Below are 27,373 nucleotides of genomic sequence, written 5' to 3' on the forward strand. Positions count from 1 at the left end.
AGCGTTCTCAGTTTCATCTAATATTTCCACTTTTCATTCAAAGCCCAGCTCAAATCTCCTACCTCTGTCAAAGCTTCTATGGTGGTTCGACTCCATCTTTTCTGAGACCTTCATGAGACTCTTGGTGTTTATGACAGAAAAAGGGAAGTTATCGGGAAAAATTGCTCTTTAATAACAATCTCCTGAGCACACAAATCTTAATCCTGAGGATTAAAACGTTAATTAGATAATGTCAGAGTTTGGGGTTCTTCCTAGATCTGTATGATCACCAGCATGCTGGCCCTTCATTGCATTTCTCTGAGCAGCGCTCAATAATTGACCAACTTCTGGAAGTCATCTGGTGACCAGCACGCAGTAGTAGCTGTGGGGGTAGTCGTTAATTAACACGTATTGAGTGCTGATTTGTTCCAGGCAACTTGGCATATGGCAGGGATTCAGTGAATTTGTTAACCGCCCCCCCCCCCGCCATTTTACCATCTTGGGGTGGAATGAACACCTGCAGAGGGTAAAGTCACCAGTCCCTGAGCCCCAGGAGGGCCTGCTGGACCTACCATCATGGGAAATGGATCATTTTCGTGGACCTAGTCTCAACCCTACAGTATCTGAGTTTTCTAGGCTAGCTGGAGTGCACTGTGGATGTCTGTCTTGTGTTTATGAAAAGAAAAAAAGAATTCTGGCATCAAATTCATATTATCTTTCCACTTAGGGGAAATGGTTGGCGGAGGCGCAAATAAGTGATTGCAACATGTTATCAAGGATGAGGGTTGGTGCAGAGGAAGAGGGTTAGGTAAACACCAGTGCTTTATTTCCGTTAATCATTCACGAGGCTGGTAGAAAGTCTCTCCCCATCCACTACAATTCAGCCATCCCTGACCAGTCAACTACAGGGCTGAATTCAGGGACTTTTTGGTGGTGCAATTACCAGCTAGCTTCAGGGTAGTCTGGTAAACTCTGATCTGGGGAGGAAGTAAAACTGTTAGAGATCCAGACGCTTTTCTCCCTTGAGAAACAACCTGAGGCACCACGACAGAGTCTTCTGCTTCTTCCTCAGCTACCCGCAGGTCAGTGGATTATTTGGGGTACCTTGGGGAAAAGGCTGGTGGTTTGGCCCTTTAAGGAGGACAAGATTAGAAAGATAACACAAACACTTGGGGGTATTTGCAGCAGAAATCTTTCCAGAAGTTTTTAGGAGGTTATGTGATTTCACAAGTACTTTTAATCCCTCTGAGCCTCAATGTTTTTTTGTTTTTACTATAAATGGGGGAATAATAATGCATAGTAATAAACTAAAGCAGAAAGGAAGTAAGATGTCACTCTTGTTATTGTAGCTAAAGGTCGAGCGTGTTGGTTCATTGATTCTTTACTATCTGTCCACATAGGGGAGTTTAAGACTAGGATACCTCTGACAGGTAGACCAGACTACCCAGAGGGGTCCATAGAAGACCTGGTTTTTATAGTCTACCTTCTAAAAATTGGTGCAGTGCCCTTCGGAGATTTTATTAACCATTCCACGTCTCCTCCACCACCACCAGCAAAGAAAGACCTTTTGATTTGATGATGAGAAGACGTTGGTCAGCCTCCAGTTAGTTTCTGAAGCTAGACACCTTAACTGTTCTCACCTCCTTTCTCTTCCTCACTTTCTGAATCTGGCAATGTTGATTACCCTTCCTTCTTGAAATTTCCTTCTCTCTTGGTTGGGCAAGACACAGTACTATTCTTGTCCTCATTCCAACTCCTTGACCACTCTTAGCTGACTCCCGTTCTTTCGCTAAATATGGTAGTACAAAGAGAATGACAATTCAAGTATCCAGAGTGGGCAGAAGTATCAGAGAAGGTTTGATACACTTGAATATAATATGAGCACACAAGCAAGGAGCTGATGTAGATAAAGAGATTCTAGGAAAGAGGTGAAAGTGTGGAAGCTAGTTCTGGAATCTTAAAGTGATGTGATTGAGCGTGCAGGTATAAACAAGGAGATATCAGCTGAGACCGAAGAAAACTATTACCCTTTCCAGAGGCATCCGAGTTTTAAAAGAGGAAGCGTAGACAAAATAAATACACATACTTAAAACGTAATCTCTAACTGAGGCACCTGGGTGGCTCAGTTGATTGAGTGTCTGACTCTTGAGTTTGGTTCAGGTCATGATCCCAGGGTCATGGAATCCAGCCCTGTATGGGGCTCTGTACTCAGTGTGGAGCCTGCTTAAGATTCCCTCTCTCTCTTTCTCTCCCTCTCTCTCTCTGCCACTCTCCCCGACTCTCCCTCTAAAAAATGAAAAAAAAAATCTCTAATGGAAGGAGAAATTTGGGGGCTGAGAATTTTCCTAGCGCCTCTCAAATTGTACTGCAGTACGCCTAACAATAACATTTTTTAAAAAATGTTTATTTATTTATTTTGAGAGAGAGAGAGAGTAGGGCAGGGGCAGAGAGAGAGAGAGAGAGAGAGAGAGAATCCCAAGCAGGCTCTGTGTTATCAGCACAGACCGCAGGGCTCAATCTCACAAAACATGAGATCACAACCTGAGCTGAAATCAAAAGTCAGTCACTCAGGGACACCTCGGTGGCTTAGTCGGTTAAACGTCTGACTCAGGTCATGATCTCACAGTCTATGAGTTTGAGCCCTGCACCAGGCTCTGTGCTGATGGCTCATGCTGACAGCTCAGAGCCTGGAGCCTGCTTCAGATTCTGTGTCTCCCTATCTCTCTGCCCCTCTCCTGCTTGTGCTCTGTCTCTCTCTGTCAAAAGTAAACCTTAAAAAAAGTAAAAAAAAAAAAAGTCAGATGCTTAACCGACTGAGCCACCCAGGCACCCCACCAATGATATTTTCCACCACACAGCTGTCACGTTGACTGTAGCTCTTGAGTTGGTTTCACTTTTATTGGAATTCAAAAGGTGATGATGTCATTGAAATGTGAGGATATTTACTAGGGAATTCTTACCTTTTCAGTGGGCAGCTAATAGAATTCTAGACTTCGTACGGAATGGAAAGATGACCTAAGTTTCCTGTCATCATTTGTGAGATGAGAAACTGACCCAAGGAGCTGACATGGCTTCTTCAAGATCATAGAATTAGACTGTGGTATTGACTGAGGCTCAAATTCAGGTCCTTGGCTCACAAGTCCTAGCCTCCAACCCCATCCTCTGTGGTCTGCTGAATCCTGTGCAGGTTCTGCTGAGGAACCACAGGGAGTAGTGATGGCAAACGGTGGATACCACCCCTGGCCCACCGAGTCACCATACTCTTTAGTTCACTAAGAACCAGTGAGGAAAGTGGGCTCACTGTATCATTTATGTCTTCACAACTTGCAAAGCACTTCACAGATATTATTCTATTTGGTCCTCGGGAAGGCAGTTAATCCTTCTCACTCGGAAGGGAAAACTATATTGATTTATTTATGTCACATTTATTGGATAACTATTATGTGTCGGGTCCAATATCAGATCAGCACCAGGAAGTTGAACAAGCATCTTTGTCTCCAAGGGACCCATAATCTATTTTAGGAGGCAAAAGTGAATAGATAGTGAATAGATACGATACAATGTGGTATTACAACAGAGGCATCAGCAAAATACTAGGGGAGCCTGGAGGAGGCTGATATTTCTCGGTGGGGTTGGACAATTCATCATTAAGGAGGTGACATTTGACCTGGACAGTGAATTAAGAGGAGTTTGGAGGTTAAGCGCATCCATGCACATGAGATATTATATGCAAATGCTTGCAGGTGTTTCAATAAATCCAGGATGTGTTTTGGGAAAGGTAAGCACCTGCATGAAGTTGAAGTGCAGTGTTTTAAGTGAGCAGAAACAGAGGGATGTTTGGGAGAGGTATGGAAACCTTGTAAACGGAGGACCACAGGAGTTTCAAGCCAACTGCTTTTTAGGAATGTAACAGCATCAGCCTGGAAGCTGGCTTAGACCTGTTTGGAGGTTTCTGCAGTGGCCGAGGGTGGGTGAAGGGAATTATGACAGCCTAAACCCGGACTATGGACAAAGGTTGTAGGAGAGAGTGGCAGATTCTAGTGCTGCTATGGCCAACGTGATAGGACTTGGAGACTCTGAATATGGGAAGGGACAAGAGAGAGGAGGCTGGGATGAGTCAGGTTTCTAGTCTGGGCGGCTGCGTGGAGATGATTACTTTAGCTGAGATCTTTGACACGGGGGTCAAGTGTGTTGGAGAGAAGACAGAGGGTTTCATTTGGGATATGTTGGATTCGAGATGCCTGGGAGATACAAAGGAAGCAGTTAGGACTTTGGGAATTAGACCTTAACCTTAAAAGAAAAAAAAAAAAACAAAGAGAAAAGAAAAGATTTTTGCTTCAGTAAGAAATCTAACAATCAGTTATCAGGGGCTGGAGGGTTGAGGAAATAGGGAGAGCTTGGTAAAGGGTTATAAGTTTTCATATATAAGATGAAGAAGTTCCGAGGATCTAAAATAAAACACACGGACTATATTTGATAACACTGTATTATATAATTGAAATTTGCCAAGAAAGTAGAACTTAAATGTTCTCACACACAATAAAAGGATAAGTGTGTGAGATGGTGGATGTGTTCATCAACAAGATGGGTGGTGGGGCACCTGGATGGCTCAGTCGGTTAAGCATCTGACTTTGGCTCAGGTCATAATCTCATGGTCCGTGGGTTCGAGCGCCGCTTTAGGCTCTGCGTTAATAGCACAGAGACTGGAGCCTGCTTTGGATTCTGTGTCTCCCTCTCTCTCTGCCCCTCCCCTGCTCACGCTGTCTCTCTCTCTCAGAAATAAACATTGAAAAATTAAAAAAATAAAAAGATGGGTGGCCGGGGCGGGGACAGTCTTTTCTCAAGGTGCACAAATATGAAATCAGAGTGATATGTTCTTTAAAAATCTTAAAATTTAGTCACTTACACTTCAATAAAGCTGACATTTAAAAAAAGAAATCCAACAGAGTGAAAAGTTTGAGTTTACTTTCAGGATTACATGTGACAAGTGTGCTGATTTTGTTTCTGGATTTGCAAAGAAAACTCACAGGTGTTTGTCACAGTCAAAAGCAGCAATGTAATTTAAATATGATCCCAGACAAAAAATAATTTGTGAAGGTAACCCGTTGGAATTGTAGACTTTTCCAGAGTTGAAAGTTACAGTCAAGCGGCAGAGTAATGATCTCTAAAGACTTAGAAATAACCTCTGCAAGGTCAGTTTTATGATGCAGGTACCTGCTTTTGTGAGGCTACAGGGGAAGACAAAATATTTCCTCCTTATTTTGCCGAGATTTCTTTGACTAACTTGTAGAAACTTTCAGTTTGGAGACTCAAAATTTACATATGGGACTGAATAGGGCAGAATAAGAGTTTTGTTAACAACAGAGTTTATGAAGCGTGTAAGTTTTTGCACCTACAGAAGACAGTTGGGCTCAGAGGTCTGTGAGTGATTCCTGGGTGATGGTCATCATCATGGGAGTAGGTGAGTTCCTCTCTGGAAGACGATGAAGACTGGGGGGAAGAAGAACCCCCCAGAACAGGCCCCCAGGGGTGCCAGAGTCTCTGCTCTGGGTGTAGTGTTGGGTCTCACGATCACCAAAGACCACAGTGAAGACCCAACTAATGACTTCTGGGTCAAGTCCAAGTGGGCTTTCCTCTGAGCTGGGGTTTAATTGAAGTTCCCTTGTGATGCAGGCAGACGTCATTGCAATTGTATATCATTATTCTGATGATGCTTTGACTCCGGGAATTCTGGTCCTGTTAGGGTCACATGCCAACCCCGATCCCCTCACTTCCTTTTCTAACATTTCTTCTCAATGTTTTCTGAGTTCCAGCTGTGCACCACGCCAAGCTACTTCGCAGCAATTCCAAGAGGCGTGTATAGTTTTCATTCCTATTTTATGAAAGAGGAAATTGAAGCTTAGAGGGCTGTGTATCTGGCCCAGGGCCACACAGTTCCCATCTGGTGGAACCAAGATTCAATCCACATAGCCTGGATCTGACTCCAGAGCCCATGCCCCAGGGCCTGGCCACATACTGGCCTCTTGTGTCCCCAGCACTGTGTCTGTGGCCTCGGCGTGAGGCTGAGACATATGAATTCCTCACTCTAGTGTAGGGTCTGTGTGTGTGGCTGCCTTTTATCTCCTGTCATAGCCTGTGGAGGGAGGGGAACTAGTTTTTGTTCATTCTTTCCCTCCTCACGGTCCTCTGTTGAATGGTTGAGGATATGAGGACTTCAGGTTAAGGAGGGGGAAGAGCCTGGGGTAAAATCGTTGTGGTCTGTTCTCATTAAGAGACAGGTGTGTCTTACCTTAAAATCAGTAGGAGCTCAGGGTCGCCTGGGTGGCTCAGTCGGTTAAGCATCCGACTCTTGGTTTCAGCTCAGGTCATGATCTCATGGTTCGGGAGTTCAAGCCCCACGTCGAGCTCTGTGCTGACAGCACAGAGCCTGCTTGGGATTCTTAATCTTTCTCCATCTCTCTGCCCCTCCCAGTCACTCTCTCTCAAAATAAATAAATAAACTTTAAAAAATTTTTTAAAAAATCAGTTAAGCTCTGGCCTTGACAAAACACTGTAAGAGTAGATATGGATGTGGGGCAGTATTACCTTTCTTTAAAACATTTTATCATTAGGTGCTTTTTTTTTAATGTTTATTCATTTTTGAGAGAGAGAGAGTGTGAGCAGGTGAGGGGCAGAGAGAGAGGGAGGGACAGAGAATCCGAAGTGGGCTCTACCCTGACATCAGAGAGCCCTACTTGGGGCTTGAACCCATGAACCACAAGATCATGACCTGAGCCTAAGTTGAACACTTAACCAATTGAGCCACCCAGCGCCCCTGTCACGAAATGCTTCTGCATGTGAATTCAACAAACATTTATTGAGTACTTTAACTGTGTGAGGCACAGTGCTAGGTACTAGGTGAGGCAGAGACGAGTAAGCACCCACCTCTGACTTCAAGAACCTTGCGGTCTAGTGTTGCGGACAGACTTCGGATGTTAATTATAAGCCAAGTCAGAATCAAAATGATAAACACTGAGTTGTAATTAGAATATGGAGACTGGCTTGGAGGAAAGAAGGGGCCATTGGATAAGGGGCTGGCAGAATGAGTAGGAATTAAAGAGGGAAGAAGGACCAGCAGGTGATATGGGCAGGAGTGTCCTAGGAAAGTATTTGGGACTGTCAGAGATCCAGGTTGTTCAGGCCAGCCAAAGCAGGAGGGCTCAGACCAAACCCCCGAAAAGGTCTTTGCCAGAAGCCAATTGAATGAGTGCCAACTCCTGAAGGATCAGTTTGCTGAAACCATATTTGCTGAATTTATCGGATTATCAATTTACTGAACATTGTTTTATTTTTTTAATATAATTTGTTGTCAAATTGGCTCACATACCGTGTGTAAGATATACTCTTGGTTGTGGGGGTAGATTCCCATGGTTCGTCACTTGCCTACAACACCCAGTGCTCATCCCAACAACTGCCCTCCTCAGTGCCCATCACCCGTTTTCCCTCTCCCCCATCCCCTATCCACCCTCAGTTTGTTCTCTGTATTTAAGAGTCTCTTATGGTCTGCCTCCCTCCCTCTCTGTTTGTAACTATTTTTCCCCTCCCCCACGGTCTTCTGTTCAGTTTCTCAAGTTCCATGTATGAGTGAAAACATATGGTATCTGTCTTTCTCTGACTGACTTATTTCACTCAGCATAATACCTTCCAATTCCATCCACGTTGCTACAGATGGCATGATTTCATTCTTTCTCATTGCCAGGTAGTATTCCATTTTATATATAAACCACATCTTCTTTATCCATTCATCAGTTCTGAACATTGTTTTAAATATGCATTTTGAATATACTCAATGATTACAAATATATGAATTTTGAACATAACTAACGAATATGTTCTTTGTAGCAGTATCTTAGGTATTTCTATTCAAATTCTTAAAGGTAGGGATTTAATCTTATGGCTGTGTTTTTATAAATACTCTCATGAATATTTTCCCCTGGTATATCCAATGTGTATTTTTTATTGTGAACATAACAACCGCAACAATTCATATGAGTAATTTTCACTTTATACTATTAGCTTCTTGAGTTTTTATAGCCAAATTTTATTTTGCCAATGCATTGGTATTTTTATTTTATTTTATTTTTTTTAATTAAAAAGCTTCCATTTAATTTTTTAAAAATACGTATGGGTATTCTTATATCTCTTTCTTCAATTTCACTGAAATTCAACAAACATGAACTTATCAAAAATTGAAGAAACTCATTTCTATCGTTTTTACAGTTCGTAACAATTTTTATTGGATGGGAGAAATTTATCATACTTGCAAATTTCACAGATGATTTGGTGGATTGTTTTTCACTATGTGAAACCAGCCTTACCCCCGTCTGTCTCCTGTCTCATCCAGATGGTTAGCCAAGAGGAAGAGAGAGACTAGAGATCAGGAAGGAGAAAAGAGAGGTGCAAACAAAAAAGAAAGGTGGTGTGTAAGGGCCCAAAATCTGGTCCTGGCTCCTTTCTACCCTCTTTAGACAGCTTGCATGTATTCGGTACAAATTTTGTAAATATATTTTAGTAAGAGAATGCATTTGATAAGTTGGTCATCAGATTGAATTTATTTTTTCAGCAGAACTGTCTTAGCAGCTATGTTTGGAGCTCAGGGACTAGGCTGAGCATCAGACGGAATTGCCCACAGCCGACAGCAGCTGAAGGCATGGCTTCGTCAGAGATGAATTTTGGAAAGATGAGGTTAAATGAGCCATTACTCAATGAGGACGTTAGGCCCCTCCACATAGTGTGAAGGGTCATTATAAGCCTTTTCCCCCCAGTAATGTGGAACAGAAATATAGGTCATCATAAATTGTTTTTTTTTTTTTATTCTACAACGTGGGACAGAAATATCTCTGAGGGAAATTTTGAGGGCCCTCCCTTTATTTACACAGATATGTGTATATTATGAATTATGGACACATGGGAAGTGTAGAATTATCTGGATCTAATACGTATCAGAATAAAAGATGAAATTCAGTATTTCCTTAGGAGTTAACTTCATACAGTCCTTTGAGAACAAGGACTATTTTTTTTTTTGATGTTTGTACATTTTTGGGAGAGAAAGACAGTGTGAGGAGGAGAGGGGCAGAAAGAGAGGGAGACACAGAATCCGAAGCAGGCTCCAGGCTCTGAGCCATCAGCACAGAGCCCGATGCAGGGCTTGAACGCATGACCCGCGAGATCATAACCTGAGCTGAAGTTGGACACTTAACCCACTGAGCCACCCAGGCGTCCCAGAGAACGAGGACTATTTTTAATGTAAATTTAAGATACATTGTTTTTCCCAAAGAGAACAGGAGCGGTGGAGAGAAAAGTGTCCCTCATGATTTTGCTTAAAACAAGTCTTTAAATAGTCTGATTAAATAATGAAAGTACATTTGTCACATAAATTTTTACTTTTCTTTGTATATCTATATGTATATCTATAGTTATATGTATCTCTCCATAAACCATTCTTTCAAAACTGCAAATTGCTTGATGGTTTATTGTCTTTGTTGACAGTTGTCATGAGGAACTCTCAATACTACACAGATCTGGCTCCTTTTCTCTGTCTCATCATTTGCCTGCCTTTTGGTTTTATTTTGTTTTACATTTGTTCCCTCTTCTCCAACTCCTCTGCCATTTCCTTGGTCAGACCATCTTGCGGCTCACGTAGCCAATTGCAATAGTCTTCCTTAACTACCCTGTTTCCTCTCTCTGTTTACTTCAGTCTGTCGTGTACACAACTGCCATACTGCTCTTTTCAGAGCATGGTAATGAGTCACTCCTTAGCTTCAAAGTAAACAAAGGGTAAACAAAACCCAGAACAAAAAACAACGATTCTTTATTCCCTAAAGAGTAGCATCTATAAATTCCTAAACCTGACGCTTACGTCCCATTCAGACACATGTATAAGCTGCCCCTTCTTAGCAACCCCCTCTCCTCTCCTCTGAGCAAAGTACTTCCACAGAGACTAACACTCACTGTCTTGTGCTGTGACACTGTATTCATGTCCTCTCTTCCACTCTAGGCCTTAATTTTCTTGAAGATGTGGACCCCACAGCATTTATCCTGGTGCATTACAACAAGTAGGAACTCAATGACTATTTATTTTTGTTTATTTGTTTTTTGAAAGAGAGAGAGAGAGAGAGAGAGAGAGAGAGAGAGAGAGAGTGACCGGGGAGAGGGGCAGAGAGAGAAAGAGAGAGAGAGAGAGAGAAAGAGAGAGAATTCCAAGCAGACTCCACACTCAGCATGGAGCCCAACTCAGGGCTCCATCCCATAACGCTGGAATCATGATCTGAGCCGAAATCAGGAGTTTGCTGCTCAACAGATTGAACCACCCAAGTGTCCCTCAATGACTGTTTATCAAATTGAGTTCTTTTGGCAGAAAACTGTGGGAGAAGCATCAGGTCATGCACCCCAGTGCTCCTCTAAATGGGATCTGTCATAGAAAAAAGAAAATGGCAGCCTGGCCCTTACTTAGGCTGTGGAAAGTCTCTGATCCAACTCTGTTCCAAATGACCTTGGTCGCTGCTCTATTTGCTACTGTCCTTGGTGAGTAATAGAGAGGTATGTTCATTTTGGCAACAGATATTCAAGATCATCCACTCATTTACTCTTAAGACTAACAGATGATTCAACTTTGAGCAGAAAGCCACATTCAGCAACAAGGGATTTGTTTGATCAGAAACTTAGAATTTGAAGGTTAAGAGGATTTGGAGTTATTTGGGATTTAAGGGTACTTTGTTTTATCCACAAAGGAAGCAGTTTTCTAGACACTTCCTCCTACCATTTCTCCTCCAGGGATTTCCAAAACAATCTGTCTCCCAAGCATGACTTGAAACAAATCTATAGGATCTATCAGCCTGACTGAGCAATTTTCACTGCTTCTGGGTCTATCTAGAATAGAGAGGGGAATGAAGTATAGACTTCTACTTGGGCTCCGGAAATGTAAATGAATCCTCTAATTTAATTCTTGCAAGGTCAGCAGGATTAAGACTTTTATGTTTCAAGGGCTCCATGCTTTTTCCTTCATATCACTCAAAATCCAGCATGTACAAAAAAAATGCAAATTAAAAATGTTGTTCTTATCCATCTCCCAGCCACCAGGGTTTCCCTTTCCCGAGGCAACCAATCTGACACGACGTTTTTATCATTACCATCATCATTATCCTTTATCAGCAAATGCGTGTTACTCATCACTCACTGGATTCCTTGAACAATGAGGATAATAGGAGTTGTAATTTTTCTTGATTAGAGGGGAAAAGAATGGTTCTTCCTCTAAAAATCATACTACTGAAATATTGAGATGCTGTGTTTCAAGGCATTAACTTCCGCCATTCTTTGTCATTTTGGTGCCCAGGTAGTTGTGGTCCCCCACCGAATTTATACTTTGCTTCCCCAATAAATGTGTTGAACCAGACTTCCTTCATCTCTGGGACTATCCTGAAATACACCTGCCGTCCTGGCTACAGTAGGGATCCTTATAAAAGTCAGGATGTTACCTGCCGATACAGGTCATGGAACTACGATGAGTTCTGTGTCAGTAAGTATGAACATTTATTTTTCTTATTTGCGCTTTGCCCCTCTTTGCAAAATTGTCTCAGGAATTAAGTTTTCTGACTGCAAGTGATAATATTTGGTTACTAAGAAACCATCCAGTAGTCAGTTACTGATTCCAATGTACACATGTGCGCTACCTTTTGAAAAACATAAATAAAAAAACCAAAGAAAACAAAAATTACAAAGTACCTAGTTGCAGTGAAAAATAAGTTTATCCTTTACAACGTAGTTCGGTAAACACTTCTTTCCAAAGTGAACTGCAAATTCAATTTTACTATTTTGAAAACCATATTCATTCTTTACAAAGATGCCTGGGAGGCTCAGTGGGTTAAGCTTCCGACTCGATTTCGGCTCAGGCTATAATCTCACCATTTATGGAATTGAGCCCCAAATTGGGCTCTGCACTGACAGCACGGAACCTGTTTGGGATTCTCTCTCTCTCCCTTTCCCTCTGCCCCTCCGCTGCTTGCATGCACTCTGTCATCTCAAAATAAACATGTAAACTTAAAACAAAAAGTTATGTGGCTAGAGAGTGGTAATGTAGTTTCCAAAGAAACTTCACCCAAAATATTTGCTGTGTTTGGAAGAAGATTCTGTGATTCACTTGTGGTTGAGAATATATTCCGTAACATTTTTCCAATAGTAAGGGTATACAGTCTATGCTTTTTATTGTACCTTTTGTAACTCATGATATGCATTTTCGACTGGCCTAAATACAAAGTATATGCCACAAATATAGAATGGACCATAGCTCCCTAATCAGTGTCTATCCTGGGTCGTAGACTCCATTACCACAGTGATTTAGCGGAGTCCTTTTCTTTAGTGGTGAAATGTACCAGAAAAATATGGGATCACGTTTTGTATTCATTTATCCCCCAAAGTACACATTTAGTGATTCAGGATCAGAAATAAGTTTGAATTTCAGCTTCTGGGTCTTTCTGGAAGCATAGGCCAGAGCTAATCAATCAATCTTCTTTTCTAATGCCTTATCTGTGAATACTTGGAATCACTAATTATCATTTGAATTTTTTTTTTTTTTTTGTCAGAGAAAAGATGCAGACATCCTGGAGAATTACAAAACGGGCAAGTGATAGTTAAGACAGATATCTTGTTTGGATCACGCATAGAATTCGTCTGCTCAACTGGGTGAGTGCAAAGCAATCTAGAAACAATTCTTTTAAGTTAATTTTTTAAAAAGTAGCTAATGTGTTCATATAGTTCAAAAGTAAAAGTGATATAAGACCGTATACGCTGAGGATTGTCACTTCTACTCTCTCACCCTCCACCCATTCCTTTGTGTCCTTAAACAGGGATCCACTTTTTTGCTTTCTTATGTATCTTTCTGGTGTTTATCTTTAAAAATACAAGTTAAGAAATTAGTATACGTTTTTATCGCAACTTTCCAATAACGAACCTAACTTTGAATCTTTCTTTCTTTCTATCTCTCTTTTTCTTTCCTTCCTTCTTTCTTTCTTTCTTTCTTTCTTTCTTTCTTTCTTTCTTTCCTTCTGTCTTTCTTTCGTTCTTTCTTTCTTTCTCTGAGAGAGAGTGCAGGTGGGGGAGAGGGGCAGAGGGAGAGAGAGAATCCCAAGTGGGCTCCAAGTTCAGCATGGAGTCCAACACCAGGCTTGATCCCACAACCCTGGGATCATGACCTCAGCTGAAATCAAGGGTTGGGTGTTCAACTGACTGAGCTATCCAGGCACCCTGAGTCTTGCCTTGTTTTCTACTCATCAGTGTATACAGGACATAGTTTCATGTTTGTGCCTAGAAGTTTCTTATTGATTTGCCTTTACAACATCAAAGAATGTTATCGTATGATGCATCATGGATTAACAATCTCTTTGATGGATCCATAGATATTTCCAATTTTTGCTATTCTGAACAGTGTTCGGATGCATTACTTGGCACATATATAAATTTTTACAGATGTAGTTATATCTATAGGGTCAATTTCCAGAGTGGGATTTCTGGGTCAAAAAGTACACATATTTGAAAATTTTAAAGATACTGCAAAATTGCTCTCCTTAGAGGTTACAGTGTTTTGCAGGGTATGTAAATGCCTTTCTCTTCAAAAACTTTCTGTATTGTCAATCTTTAGAAACCTTGTAAACTTTTTGAAAATTTTCCAATTTAAGAGGTAAAACTGGAAGCTCACCATAGTTTCAACGTATATTTCTCTTATTATGAGTGAGGTTGAGCATATTTTTATGTGTTCAAGAGACATTTGTATTTATTTGGGGACTATTTGCCATATTCCTTTGCTTATTTTTTCAATTAATTTGTTGAAATTTTTATTCTTAATTTCTAGGGTAGATATGTACATACATAAACCTATACACACACACACACACACACACACACACACAAGATATATACACATGAACCTATGCATATTAGGGTTTAGACCTTTTTTCTGATATGAACTGCAGACTTTCCCCCCAAGTATATAATTTTTCTTTTGACTTGGTATTGATACATTTTTTTTTCTTCTCAAGGAAAAACTGTACTTTGGCTTCAAGTTTATCGATTTCTCTTTTTAAAATGGCTTCTGGGGGTGCTTAAGCGGCTCAGTCAGTTAAGTGTTGGATTCTTAATTTTGGCTCAAGTCATTATCTCATTCTTATGAGTGTGTTCTATGCCGGGCTTGGAGTCTGCTTAGGATTCTGTCTCTCCCTCTGCCCCTCCCCTGCATGCGCACTCTCTCTCTCTTCATTTCAAATGAATAAGTGAAAAAATAAAATAAAATAAAATAAAATAAAATAAAATAACTTCTAGATTTTAGGTCTTCATTTAAAAGCCCTTCTCCAATACAAGATTTTAAACGGTTTGCCTAGATTTCTTCTACTGCTTGTACGTTTTCATATTTTTTGATGTTTAAAGCTTTGATCCATTTGGAGTCAATATACAATATACAGCATGAGGTGCCTATTTTAGGCAATGCTTTTCCAAATGACTGGAACCTGTTACCCCAAAAGTCCATCTTCAGTTTACAAATTTGAGAGTGCTTTTCAGTACTGTAATAAATTCTCATATGTGTCTTATATATATCGTGTATGTATCTATATATGTTTCTACTCAAAGCCATTGTTTTGCCTGTATATTCATATACATATTTCACAGTGACATACTTATCAAGACTTTATAATGTGTTTTAATAGCCAATATGGGTAGTCCTGCCTTCTTGGCTTTAAAAAAATTTTTCCTGATGATAATTGTTTTCTACATAAAGTTTTAAGTTAAGCATCTTTTATTTTATTTTTAAAAAGTATACTTATTTTGAAAGACAGGGAGATAGAGAGAGAGAGAGAGAGAGAGAGAGAGAGAGAGAGAGAATGAGAGGGGGAGGGCCAGAGACAGCGGGGGCAGAGGGCCCAAAGCAAGCTCTGTGCGAAGAGCACAGAGCCCTACGCGTGGCTCAAACTCAGGAACTGTGAGATCATGACCTGAGCCAAAGTTGGATGCTTAACTGACTAAGCCACCCAGGCATCCCTAAATTTAGGCATATTTTAGATTCAGTGCTGGGGGGTTGGGGGAGAGGGGAAAGTCGGTGATGGGCATTGAGGAGGGCACTTGGTGGGATGAGTACCAGGTGTTGTATGGAAGCCAATTTGACAATAAATTATATTAAAATGCAAAAAATAAAAATAAAAAAAATCAGTGCTGGATTAGTGTTTAACTTCATTTTTGAAGAATAGACTTTTTTTTTTCTTTTTTTAATGTTGAGTCTCCCTGGACAAGCACAGGTTCTTATAGGGGATGCAAAACTTCTCCTCTCCCCTCTCAGGGTCTCTGAACGGGCCTGAGAATTAGGCTGATATAAAACAGATTAACAGGAGAAAAGCATACACATTTTATTTTTAGACATACATGGGAGTCTACACAGGAAAACTGAAGACCCAAGAAGTGATTAGGTCTAAGTGTTTATATGCTAGGTTGAATAAAAAGTAACAATTGTAGAAAAGTAACAAAATACATGGGGAGGCTACAGGAAGATTAAGGGTTATTTCCGCAAGGTCTGTCTGTATAGATTTCTCTTGGCTTCAACTCCTCATCTCTGGTGAAAAGACTGTTTTTTTCCTCGCGGTATAGGGAGAGCATCTTCTACATGAAGAGTTTTATCTCCTGCTTTCAGAAAGAAAAGAAGTCCAAGTGCCCTTCCTATGTCTGACATTTCAAGTGCCTTTAGCTCAAAATAATCTTTAGTAATTTTACTCTTTGTTGTCCTGGAACAGCTCTCTTAGTTCAACATTTTGTGCTGCGAGCTGCTATTTTAAAATGTAGATTATTATTTTACTTCTGTAATACTTACTTGATATGCATTTCAAAATAGCTATTTTGTTTTGTGTTGTGTTCCTTTGTCAGGTTCTCCGACTGAGTATGTGTTGATTCTCCTTTGCTTGCTATCCGTGCTTAACGTTTTCCTCTAATGTTGTTGCTCCCTTTAGTTTGTTTTCTCACATGTATCCTTATTTATCCCTTATGGCTCCCAAGACAGAAAGTGAGAAGATTCACAACGCAAGTGCTGTCGGAACACTAAAGTGTTCCTATTGGAATAGCTGGAAACCACACTTTTCACTTTGTTTCCTGAGTAGTTTGGAAAATGTACATTTTTAAGAAGTTTCAAAATGAAGAAATGCTTACATCTCAGTGTCTCTTATCTTATTAAAAGATTAGTTTTTCTTTAAGTCATTATTAAATAAATCCAACTAGGATTATTACGTATTATTATTTATTATTAAATAAAGCCAACTGGAGGTCCCATTTGCATTAATCTTCAATCAGAGTGTACATTTATTCCTTGATGATAGCACAATTTTAAGACATACTAACAGTGCTTTTTCTTTCTGTTACCATAATATACAGAGGGCAGTAAGACAAACTGAAGAAAGCTTAGAACTTGTCAAGAGCTATAAAAATGGGGATCGTGAACAGAGAGCTAATGGTGTATTGGAGAGGGTAAGCACCTGTAAATCAGAGGGAGGCTGCCTGTCCAAGGACAGGAGAGTTTGGGGCCAGTAACCTGGCTGGTACCGACATCTACAAAACACTTCGGAACATACTCGAATGAGCCTTTTAGCCTACATTGTCCCGTTTGAGCTCGGGATAAACCCCATGCCTGACAGATAGTCGCTGCCCGCCAACAGATTCCAGAATAAAAGAATGAATGAACGAACACACACATCTCACTGCGGTGATAAGTTTTACTGAACGGAGTGCTCGGTGGGAAGTGCTGTTTAGAAAATATTGTTTCTTCACTGTTTAATATTGCGTAACCAGTTAACGTATTTAGACCCCTGTGTCCAGCTTCATTTAGGGTCAGAGGAATTTCATTACAATCTTTGGCCCTCTCTTATTCAGATACGTTTTAGTTGGCTCAGCCACTAGTCATTGTGAGATCCAAGATAGAGGAGTTGATTGGAGTCATCCTCTCCCACAATGTATAAGTAAGTAAAGACTTTTTCTGACTTGACCACAAACCTACATCAACCATGTTCGGTACTAAAACTCCCGTGTATCTTTGCTGCGTCTTCTACCCGCCATTAAAAGCTGCATCATGAAGTTTAGATTTGCAAGGATACCTTCCCTGATGATTTCTTTCTCTTCATTCACTCATCCCAGTCGCCAAGTGCGATCCTCCTCCAGCCATCAGTAATGGGAAGCACAGCGGTGGAGATGAAGATTTCTATACATATGGCTCCTCTGTCACCTACAGCTGTGACCCCAACTTCTCGCTCTTAGGCAAAGCCTCCATTTCTTGCACAGTGAAAAATAAAAAAACAGGCGTCTGGAGCCCAAGTCCTCCTACTTGTAAAAGTAAGTCACGGTGCCTGGGGGGGGGGAGGGGGGGAGGCTCAGTTGGGTAAGCATCTGACCCTTGACAGTGGCTCAGGTTGTGATCTCGGGGTCATGAGATCGAGCCCCTCTCCTCCACATCGAACCCTACATGGAGCCTCTCATCAGCCTCCGCCCTGAGCATGGAGCCTGCTGGAGGTTCTCTCCCTCTCTCTCTGCCCCATTCGAGCTCATGCATACTCTCTCTCTCTCAAAATAATTAAAAAAACTTAAAAAAAAAAGCTAAGTCACAATGATGCATTGTGATTTGGAAGGTGAATTTGGCTTGGAAGGTGAATTTGTTGGGGGAAATGGAATGATGACAAGACTAATAATTGCCATGATGTATGCATGTATTCTCTCAACTAGTACTTATGCATGATGTACCACTGTGCAGTGACAAACAGCACCAATATCTCATTGGCTTTGCAAAGTAAAGGTTGGTTTTCATTCACACTCAGTCTGCTGAGTGTCCAGGAGACTCCAGGGCAGCTGGAGTCTAGGTGGAAATTTAGCAACAAACTTAGCAGCTTTGATCTTGTGGTATTTCCACATCAACATGTGCTTTCAACATCTGTTCAGTGGGTGAAGAGAGAAAAGTAAATCATGCCCTGGCTTTTAAAAAGAGCCTTGGGGACGCCTGGGTGGCTCAGTTGGTTAAGTGTCTGAGTCTTGATTTCGGCTCAGGTCATGATCTCACGGTCTGAGAGTTCGAGCCCCACGTCGGGCTCTGTGCTGACAGCTTGGAGCCTGCAGCCTGCTTCAGATTCTGTGTCTCCCTCTCTCTCTGCCTCTCTCCTGCTTGCTCTCTGTCTCTCTCTCTCCAAAATAATAAATAAACGTTTAAAAAATGTTCTCTATGGGTCCGCTTGACATATAGTGTTATTAGGCTTTTGTGTTATAGTTGACACAGGATTAACAACAACAGTAATATCTTCATTGCCATTTCTCTCTTATGACCCACTTGTCTCTTCTTGTGATTCTTTAGAAGTCACTTGTCCTAAGCCAGAGATTCAAAATGGAAAAATCATCTTGGGATTTGGACCCCACTATACTTATAAAGACTCCATGGTGTTTGACTGCAATAGAGGTTTTATTCTCAAAGGAAGCAGTTTAATCCACTGTGAAGAAGATAACAACTGGGACCCTCCTCCTCCCACTTGTGAGCTCAGTAAGTACGGGCCATGAAAGGATTTCAATGTTTCCATCTAAATTACCCAGAAATGCTGGTGAGGGCATACTTGTATGCCTAGACCCACTTGCCCCACCGTGAAAATTTAAATTTAGATCAATGACTGTCTTTGTCTTGTAGTTATTGGGAAAAAAATGATTAGAGTCCACTGGGCAAGGTCGTCTATAACCACAAAATGCTGCCACATAGAGTTGCGCGGGTTGTGGACTCTCCAACACTAAAGGGAGACATTAACATTGTAGATTAGTATATTTCGTTCAACAATTCTCTTGCAGTTAGTAGAAAATAGTTTTGTTCCAAAAAAAAATCATTACATTATGATAACTGATTTGACAGATCATAATAAAGTGTCCCGTGTGGAGGGGGGGAATGCCTTTTCCTAACTTCCACAAAAGGATTATATGGCCTAACTATGATTCTGACACTCTGCAATTATAAACTTATGTGAGTCACTGAGAATTACGTTAATACTAATAACGATAACTTGGTGCTAGTCCGTTTTCTGGTGTGGCTGATCCATCAGCCAGGGCAAGATAGTTCCTGACTGAATGAACACATGGCATCCTTTGGTAGAACAGGCTAGTCGATGATCACGGTTGCATCCCGAGTAATGGCATTGCTTCCCCCTTGTTCTTCTTCGACGAGCAGATAGTTGTCTTGGCTTACCAGACATCCCACATACCTCCTGGGAGATGTATAACTACCAGATGCCAACAAAACAGGGAGTTTATCCTATTGGAACTATGCTGAAATACAGGTGCCGTGATGGCTATAAACCTATTTCAGATGAGCCTACGACTGTGATATGTCAGGAAAACTTGACTTGGACCCCGTACATAGAGTGTAAGGGTGAGTTTCTGCTTTTTAAATCTTTTTGTATATTAAATGCCCAACCTGGGCTAGTATTTCTTTTCTTTTTTTTTTTTTTTACCTTAAATGGAGGAAAATTTTATCTTTCAAGAGAAATTGAGAATTATAATAATTCAACAGAATAGTGCAGTATTATTGTCAGGAGGGATCATGCAAGTCTTGGAGGAGCTGAGAATTATAACCTTTCCTTATCCTCGTTCAAAATCAAATGGGGGGGCACCTGGGTGGCTCAGTGGGTTAAGCGTCCAACTTCGGCCCAGGTCATGATCTCACGTCGGGCTCTGGGCTGACGGCTCAGAGCCTGGAGCCCGCTTCACATCCTAGCCAACACCTGCTATTTCTTGTTCTTTTGCTACCAATCAGTCTGACAGGGTTGAGGTGATATCTCACTGTGGTTAATTTCATTTCCCTGATGATTAGTGATGTTGAACAACAACTTTTCATGTGTCTGTTGGCCATCTGTATATTTTCTTTAGGAAAATGTCAGTTCAGGCATTTTTAATCAGATTATTTGATTTTTCAGTGTTGAGTTTGAGAAGTTCTTTATATATTCGGGATATTAACCCCTTACTGAATGCATCGTTTACAAATATCTTCTTCCATTCAGTAGGTTGCCTTTTTGCTGTGTCGAGGGATTCCTTCACTGTGCAAAAACCTTTTATTTTGGCATAGCACCAACCATTTATTTTTGCTTTTGCTTCCCTTGTTTGGAAGTGATAGATCCATAAAAATGTTGCCGATGCTAATGTCCAAGAGATTAATGCCCATGCTTTCTTTTAGGAGTTTTATGGTTTTGGGTCTCACATTCAGGTCGTTAGTCCATTTTGAGTTTATTTTTGTATATGGTGTAAGACAGTGGTCCAGCTTCATTCTTTCGCACGTAGCTGTCTAGTCTTCTCAATACTCATTTATTGAAAGTATTGTGCTTTCCCCATTGTATATTCTTGCCTCCTTTGTCACAGATTAGTTGTTTATATAAGCATGGGTTCACTTTGGCGCCCTCTATTCCATTCTAGTGGTCTATGTGTCTATTTTTGTCCTAGTACCAGACATTTTTAATTACTACAGCTTTGTAGTATGTCTTAAGAGCTGGGGTTGTGTTACTTCCAACTTTGTTCTTCCTAAGGATTATTTTAGCTATTAGAGGTCTTTATGGTTCCATATAGATTTTAGGATTATTGGTTCTAGTCCTGTGAAAAACACTGTTGGTATTTTGACAGACACTGCATTAAATCCATAGATTGTTTTGGGTGGTATGAACATTTTAAGAATATTAATTCTTCCAATCCGCGAGCATGGCATATCTCTCCTTTTGTTTGTGTCATCTTCAATTTCTTTCAACAATGCCGTATCGTTTTCAGAGTATAGGTCTTTCACTTCCTTGGTTAAATTTATTCCTAGGCATCTTATTCTTCTTAGTACAATTGTAAATGGGACTAATTTCTTAATTTCTCTTTCTGCTACTTGGCTGTTAGTATATGGAAACTGAATAGATTTCTTTTTTTAAAGCTTTTATTTGTTTATTTTGAAAGAGAAAGAGAGAGAGAGACTGAGAGCAGAGGGGGACAGAGAGAGAGAGGGAGAGAGAGAAAGAATCCCAAGCAGGCTGCACGTTGAAAGCGCAGAGCCCAATGCAGGGCTTGCACTCACAACTGTGAGATCGTGACCTGAGATGAAATGAAGAGTTGGACACTTAACCGACTGAGCCACCCAGGGCCCTGAGACACAATAGATTTCTATGTATTGATTTTGCGTCCTGCAGTTGCTCTGAATTTATTAGTGCTAACAGTTGTTTGGAGGAGCCTTTAGGATTTTCTATATATAGTATCATGTCATATGCAAATAGTGACAGTTTTACTTCTTCCTTATCAATCTGGATGCTTCTTATTTCTTCTTGTCTGATTGCTACAGCTAGGACTTCCAGTCCTATGTTGAATAAAAGTGGCAAGAGTGGGCATCTTTGTCTTGTTCTTGGTCTTACAGGAAAAGATTTCAGTTTTTCGCCATGATCATTATGATGAAAAACCATGGGTTTTTCATGTGACCTTATTTTGAGATGTTTCCTTTAAACCCACTTTGTGGACACTTTCTTTGTCACGAATGGATGTTGTGTTTTGTCAAATGCTTTTTCTACATCTTTTGAAATGATTATATGTTTTTAAACATGTTTTGCCTCTTGTTAATTTGATGTATCACATTCATTGACTTGCAAATATTGAACCACACTCCCATCCCTGGTATCAATCTCACTGGTTTATATTGAACGGTCCTGTTAATGTATTGGTGAGTTTGGTTTGTTAATATTTTGTTGAGGATTTTTGCATCTGTGTTCATTAGGATTATGGCCTGCAGTCTTCTTTTTTAGTGGTGTTTGTTTCTGATTTTGGTATCAAGGTAATGCTGTCACTATAGAATACATTTGGAAGTTTTCCTTCTGCTATTTCTGGAATAGTTTGAGAAGAATGGACGGTAACTCTTCTTTAAATATTTGGTAGAATTCACCTGGGAATAGTGAGGCCATCTGGCCCTGGACTTTTTTTGTTGGAAGTTCAAAAACCTACTTTAAAATCATATTTATTTTACTCACTAGAGTCGTATTGATTTAATGCTTTAATAAAGGATATTTTTTAACCATTTAAAAAGCAGAAGTGAGGGACACCTGGGTGGCTCAGCCAGTTAAGCATCCGACTCTTGATTTCAGCTCGGGTCATGATCTCATGGTTTGTGAGATCCAGCCCCACGGTCAGCATGGAGCCTGCTTGGGGTTCTCTCTCCCTGTCTCTCGCTCTGCTGCTCCCTCACTCATTTTCTCTGTCTCTCAAGATAAATAAGTAAACTTAAAAGAAGAAACTATTAAAAATAATAAAAAGCAGACGTGAAATGGTATTTATTCCAATTATCAGACAATCTGATTCAGTGTGGAATTGCACTCATGACTTAAATACTTAAAAGTATTTTTTTACAGTATTACCTAAATATGAATATTATAATTTAGAAAACATATCAATCTTGGACATTTTTATTGTAATTCATAAATAAATGAGTGGTGAGAGTATTTGAGTATGCCCAAAAGTATCCCCTTTGTAATGCTAGTCAACCTCCTGATGTGAAGAATAGGACATTTTAATTTGCTCTGATATTTTCTTTACCTCAAACTATATCAAGTTCTACCTTAAAGTAGTTCTACTAATGAATAAGAAATTATATCTTTATATCAGCTCTTATTGCATTAAAATTAAAGACCTTAATAGCTCTTTCTCTTAAATTTGGCATCAAAAAAGAAAACTCCTGGCCATACGCAAGAATTTAAATGTCTTTCTGTGCATTAGTTGTCAGGTGGCTATAAACTTTTTTTTTTAATTTTTTTAATGTTTATTTATTTTTGAGACAGAGAGAGACAGAGCATGAACAGGGGAGGGGCAGAGAGAGAGGGAGACACAGAATCTGAAACAGGCTCCAAGCTCTGAGCTGTCAGCACAGAGCCCAACGCGGGGCTCGAACTCACAGACCACGAGATCATGACCTGAGCCGAAGTCGGACGCTTAACCGACCGAGCCACCCAGGCGCCCCTGGCTATAAACTTTTAAGGACAGTTTTCCTCCTGTTACTGAGGCAGCGTAAGTTATTAGCGGGGTTAGTAATGCTGTGACCCTAGTGAAAACACAAAGCGATGGGTGTCATTTGTCATTGCTTTTGAATACTTCTGAAAATTTACATTTTCATAGAGGTTTCATCCCACTTCTCGTTTTGGAGGCTCCTAATGAAACTATTTAGTTGGAGGGAAATGACTGGGTTGGAGTCCTTTAGCAATCAGGGGCAGGGAGAGCAGATCCAAGTGTCTCTGGTACCCTCCTCTGTTTCTCCAATTTCTCTTCAGTGGCAACATCCTCGGAAGGTGGAAATGAGCTTATTATCCATAGGAACTTCATTGAAGTAATTTTACTAACCTTTAGTCTCACTTTTAATTTTTTAGAGGTATGTTGCCCAACACCAGAGCTGAAGAATGGCAAAATCAATGAACAGAGATCTAGTTCTGTCAATAGCTGTGATTTTTTCAATGGAGACGCAGTTTTATATACGTGTTACCAGAAATACAAGTTTGAAGCTAGATGTCAAGGAGATGGCACCTGGTATCCCAAGACACCAACATGTGATGAGAGTAAGAGCTTTTGGATTTGTGTTATTTTAGATGTTTCTTTGTATCAAAGCGATGGAGATTATTAAGGAAAGGTTTGAAATTCGCTAAAAGATTTTGTATACCCTGCACGGTTTTTGGAGTGGATAAATTTGTTAAAGAGCACTGCCCACCCCCTAGTCCAACTTTCCTCCCCCCCACCCCCCGTTGTTTATTTCCATCCTCTTGACCTTGCTTCTTTGCTTTGCTTTGCTTCGCTTTGCTTTTCTGAATCAGGAAATCGGCCCCATGTAATAGATCAGCTGGACTTTTCAATTATTGCCTTGTTTCTCTTGGTATTTTTGTCTTTTCTTGCCTTCTTTCTGATCCATATGCCTTAATCTGCAGTTCAATACCCACTCAAACCTGTTTGAAACCATCTGTCTAAATTTGCTTCCTTTCTTCCTCAAACTTCCTCCTTTCCTTTTGTGTTCATCCATTTAGCTTGCACACACATACCCCAAATATACACCTATGAACCAGGCTCGGGTTTCCTCTGTTCTGTCAATTGGTTATCATGGATACCTCCCACATAGCCATAAGCACGAGCTAAAGAGGCACTTGGGCAATGGTGGATGGGCACAGGTAGGATCCGGGCAGCCTCTTTGTGCCAGATGTTGTGCCATCAGGTCCTGCTCATGCTCAATCCCAGATGACGACTTCCATTTTATAAACGAACGGTTTGCTCCCTGCCTGGCCTTCTAACTTGTTGGTTCTGAGACCAAGCTCATGAAGAGTGATTTTGGCACATGCTCACTTCATGACCCAATGTCAGGCACGGTTCCTATCAGGACCAAACAACATGCCAAGAGTTGTGTCTCCTACAGCACATAATTCTCTGCAGCAGTGCATGGCCTTGCTTCAGGATCTCAAGGGTCTATGCTGTGATCGTGCCATTGACATATGTATGTTTTCCGACTAGAGCCACCTTCAATATACGAGGCTCTGCAGGGTCCTAAGGTCCAAGCAACAGGACGATTTCACTGACAGTGAACTAGCTGCCGAGCTGTATCCCAACATGGGCTGCACACAAACCCAGCTATGTTTTATGTCATCTAGCTCATGGGCTGGAATCGTATTCCCACGTATGGAAGATCCTGCCTCTGGAAACGGGAAGGTTCTATTATACGTTGTGCATCTTTTTTTCCTTGGTGTGGTGTGCCATTTATAATAGTTCGACTTTAGTTTGGAGGGATAGCCTAACAAGCCGTGTACCCTGGACCTCTAAATATTGCATTGATTTGGCAAACCCTTGAATCTTTACCTTCTATATGCTGGAGCATCATTACGAAGGATGGAAAAGCCCAGTCTTTCCCTTCACCTCCTGTCTCCCTTGTGTGTCCCTTTTACTACTCACGCAGAACACTCACAGCATTTCTGGTGGCCAAACGTGTGGTTTTTTTTTTTTTTTTCTGACACAAAGAATTCTCCACAACACCATCTGGATGCCCTGTAATTTACTCAGTTCCAACAGTATGGACCTGGAGATTGTATCACATGCTACACCTTAAAGACTCAGTCTCACAAAACTTCCCCGCCCCTCCTGACTTCAGATCTCAAATGTGGGTAGTGGGTCCCCAGGTTACCACCAAAATCTGTCCAACGTGGCTACAAACTGGAGGTTCCCATGACCTCCTTCTTGAGTTCCATTCATTTGCCAGAGTGGCTCACAGAACTCAGGGAAACACTTTTGTATTAACCAGTTTATTAAAGGATCTGACAAAGGATACAACGAACAGCCAAATTAAGGGATATATAGGGTGAAGTCTGGAAGGATCCCAAGCACAGGAGCCTCAGTCCCTGTGAATTGTGATCCATCACTTTCCCAGGACGTGGATGCGTTCACCCACCTGGCAGCTTTCCAAACCATGTACTCCATGTGCTCCTCCTATGGAGGCTTACCCTCTGTAGCATGATCAATTATTGACGCTGTTTCCCCCTTCTTTGGAGAGGAGAGTGGGGCTGAAAAATTCCATGCTTTATTCATGGCTTGGTCTTTCTGGTGACCATCTCCCATCCAGGAGCCACTGAAAGTTGCCTCAGTAGAACAAAAGATGTTCTTACGGTTCTCAGCACTTAGCAATTTACAAGGGTTTAGGGGTCTGCACCAGGAACTGGGACAGGTATCTACGTGTCTCTCTCTCTCTCTCTCTCTCTCTCTCTTATCTATCTATCTATCTATCTATCTATCTACACATTAGCTTCTTCTTGCCCATACAGTAGAATTAACATGATGCCATTGATATACTGGATCAATGTGGATGTCCAGATAGTTGTAGTATCTTCAGATGCTATTATGACAGGGGTAAGTGACTAATCATACCCAGGTCTAAAACTACAAATGTGTGATTTGATCCTTCCATGTGTATGCAAACTGTTTCTGACCCCTTCTTTCCGATTAGGATGAAAAGAAGGCATTAGCTAAACCAGTGACCCCATTTACCTGAGGATAACTAAATCTACTTTAGCAAAGATACCCCATGTGAAATGAGACTAAAATGTTCAGTTTTCAATACTTTACTGTAATTTCCCAGAATCCTAGTTTTCCTGGTAGACAGATTGGGGAAATAAATGGCAATATGATGGGAACGTAGCTTTTGTTCTTCAAGAGTGGCACCAATTTTCCCATTCTACTTTCCCCTTGGCATATGATGTATTTTTTAATATAGTATCTCACCTTCTTGGGGAAGACAATGGGGAGAATCAATGGCTTCTATTTGACTTCTTGGATATGACTAGTCTTACCCCATAGACCAAGAACTCAATATGGAGTTTGGACCTAGCATTGGTTTTGTTTATTCCCATTACACTTTTGAAGATATTGGATATGACTGTCAAATGGTCTAATGAGGGGGCCGTGGTGGTTCCTCACCCTGAGACTTACAAGGGGGCAGCCCAGGTCTTGGGTTTGACACTTGACCCCATGGGCAGAGAAGATCACAGGACAGAAGGAAGCCTCCTACAAACCACGCAGATTCTGGGGGGAGCTATATTTTACATTCTACAAGCTCATACTCTGTCACTTTTGTCTCTCACCATCAAGGCTGTGATTTCCCTCCTACCATTGACCATGGACAGTACGAACGACATCAAGCATTTGGTATATTCAGTCGTACTGAGGCGATATATAAATGTGACAAAGGATACACTCTGGTTGGTGAAGCTCGACTCTCTTGCAGTTCGTCAGGCTGGTCTCCTGCAGCCCCTCAATGTAAAGGTAACTCCTGCTCCCTTTCCAGTCAGGTGGGTGGAAATGTCACAAAAGCACCGAGAGTACAGCTTCTTCCCGCCAGGGGCAGCACAGAAACATTTGATGTGGTTGACTTGAAATCATTACTGTGTTCCGGATGCAAACATTACAAAGGGGCTACATTAACATCAATCTCCCCAGGGGGCGCCTGGGTGGCGCAGTCGGTTAAGCGTCCGACTTCAGCCAGGTCAAGATCTCGCGGTCCGTGAGTTCGAGCCCCGTGTCAGGCTCTGGGCTGATGGCTCAGAGCCTGGAGCCTGTTTCCGATTCTGTGTCTCCCTCTCTCTCTGCGCCTCCCCCGTTCATGCTCTGTCTCTCTCTGTTCCAAAAACTAAATAAACGTTGAAAAAAAAAAATTAAAACAAACAAACAAAAAAAACCCATCAACCTCCCCAGTCTTTCTCCCAGTCATAAATCTAAGTCTGATTCCCACTTTCAAGAAGTATTCTGAAATTTTTCCTAGTAAAATGGGACTAATAACAGTCCTCCCTTCACAGAGCTG

At 41.0% G+C, this 27,373-nt stretch overlaps 1 protein-coding gene across 2 annotated transcripts in view; it reads left to right on the forward strand.

Annotated features, from left to right (window-relative positions):
- Positions 1-843: 843 nt before the first annotated feature.
- C4BPA (complement component 4 binding protein alpha) overlaps positions 844-27,373 on the forward strand; it is a 52,273-nt gene continuing 25,743 nt past the window's right edge. Inside the window, exons 1-10 of one of the 2 annotated variants that reach the window (XM_015079973.3) lie at positions 844-1,061; positions 10,376-10,542; positions 11,351-11,533; positions 12,597-12,696; positions 16,912-16,997; positions 17,173-17,367; positions 18,374-18,556; positions 19,226-19,426; positions 23,421-23,606; positions 26,665-26,838. In XM_015079973.3, the coding sequence (XP_014935459.2) occupies positions 10,401-10,542; positions 11,351-11,533; positions 12,597-12,696; positions 16,912-16,997; positions 17,173-17,367; positions 18,374-18,556; positions 19,226-19,426; positions 23,421-23,606; positions 26,665-26,838 (1,450 nt within the window). In that variant the 5' untranslated portion in view covers positions 844-1,061; positions 10,376-10,400. The remainder of the gene's footprint in view (positions 1,062-10,375; positions 10,543-11,350; positions 11,534-12,596; positions 12,697-16,911; positions 16,998-17,172; positions 17,368-18,373; positions 18,557-19,225; positions 19,427-23,420; positions 23,607-26,664; positions 26,839-27,373) is intronic. The other variant, XM_053208980.1, reaches the window with a different exon arrangement.

This window comes from Acinonyx jubatus, chromosome E4 (assembly GCF_027475565.1).
Source record: "Acinonyx jubatus isolate Ajub_Pintada_27869175 chromosome E4, VMU_Ajub_asm_v1.0, whole genome shotgun sequence".
NCBI classification, from domain to species: Eukaryota; Metazoa; Chordata; class Mammalia; order Carnivora; family Felidae; genus Acinonyx; species Acinonyx jubatus.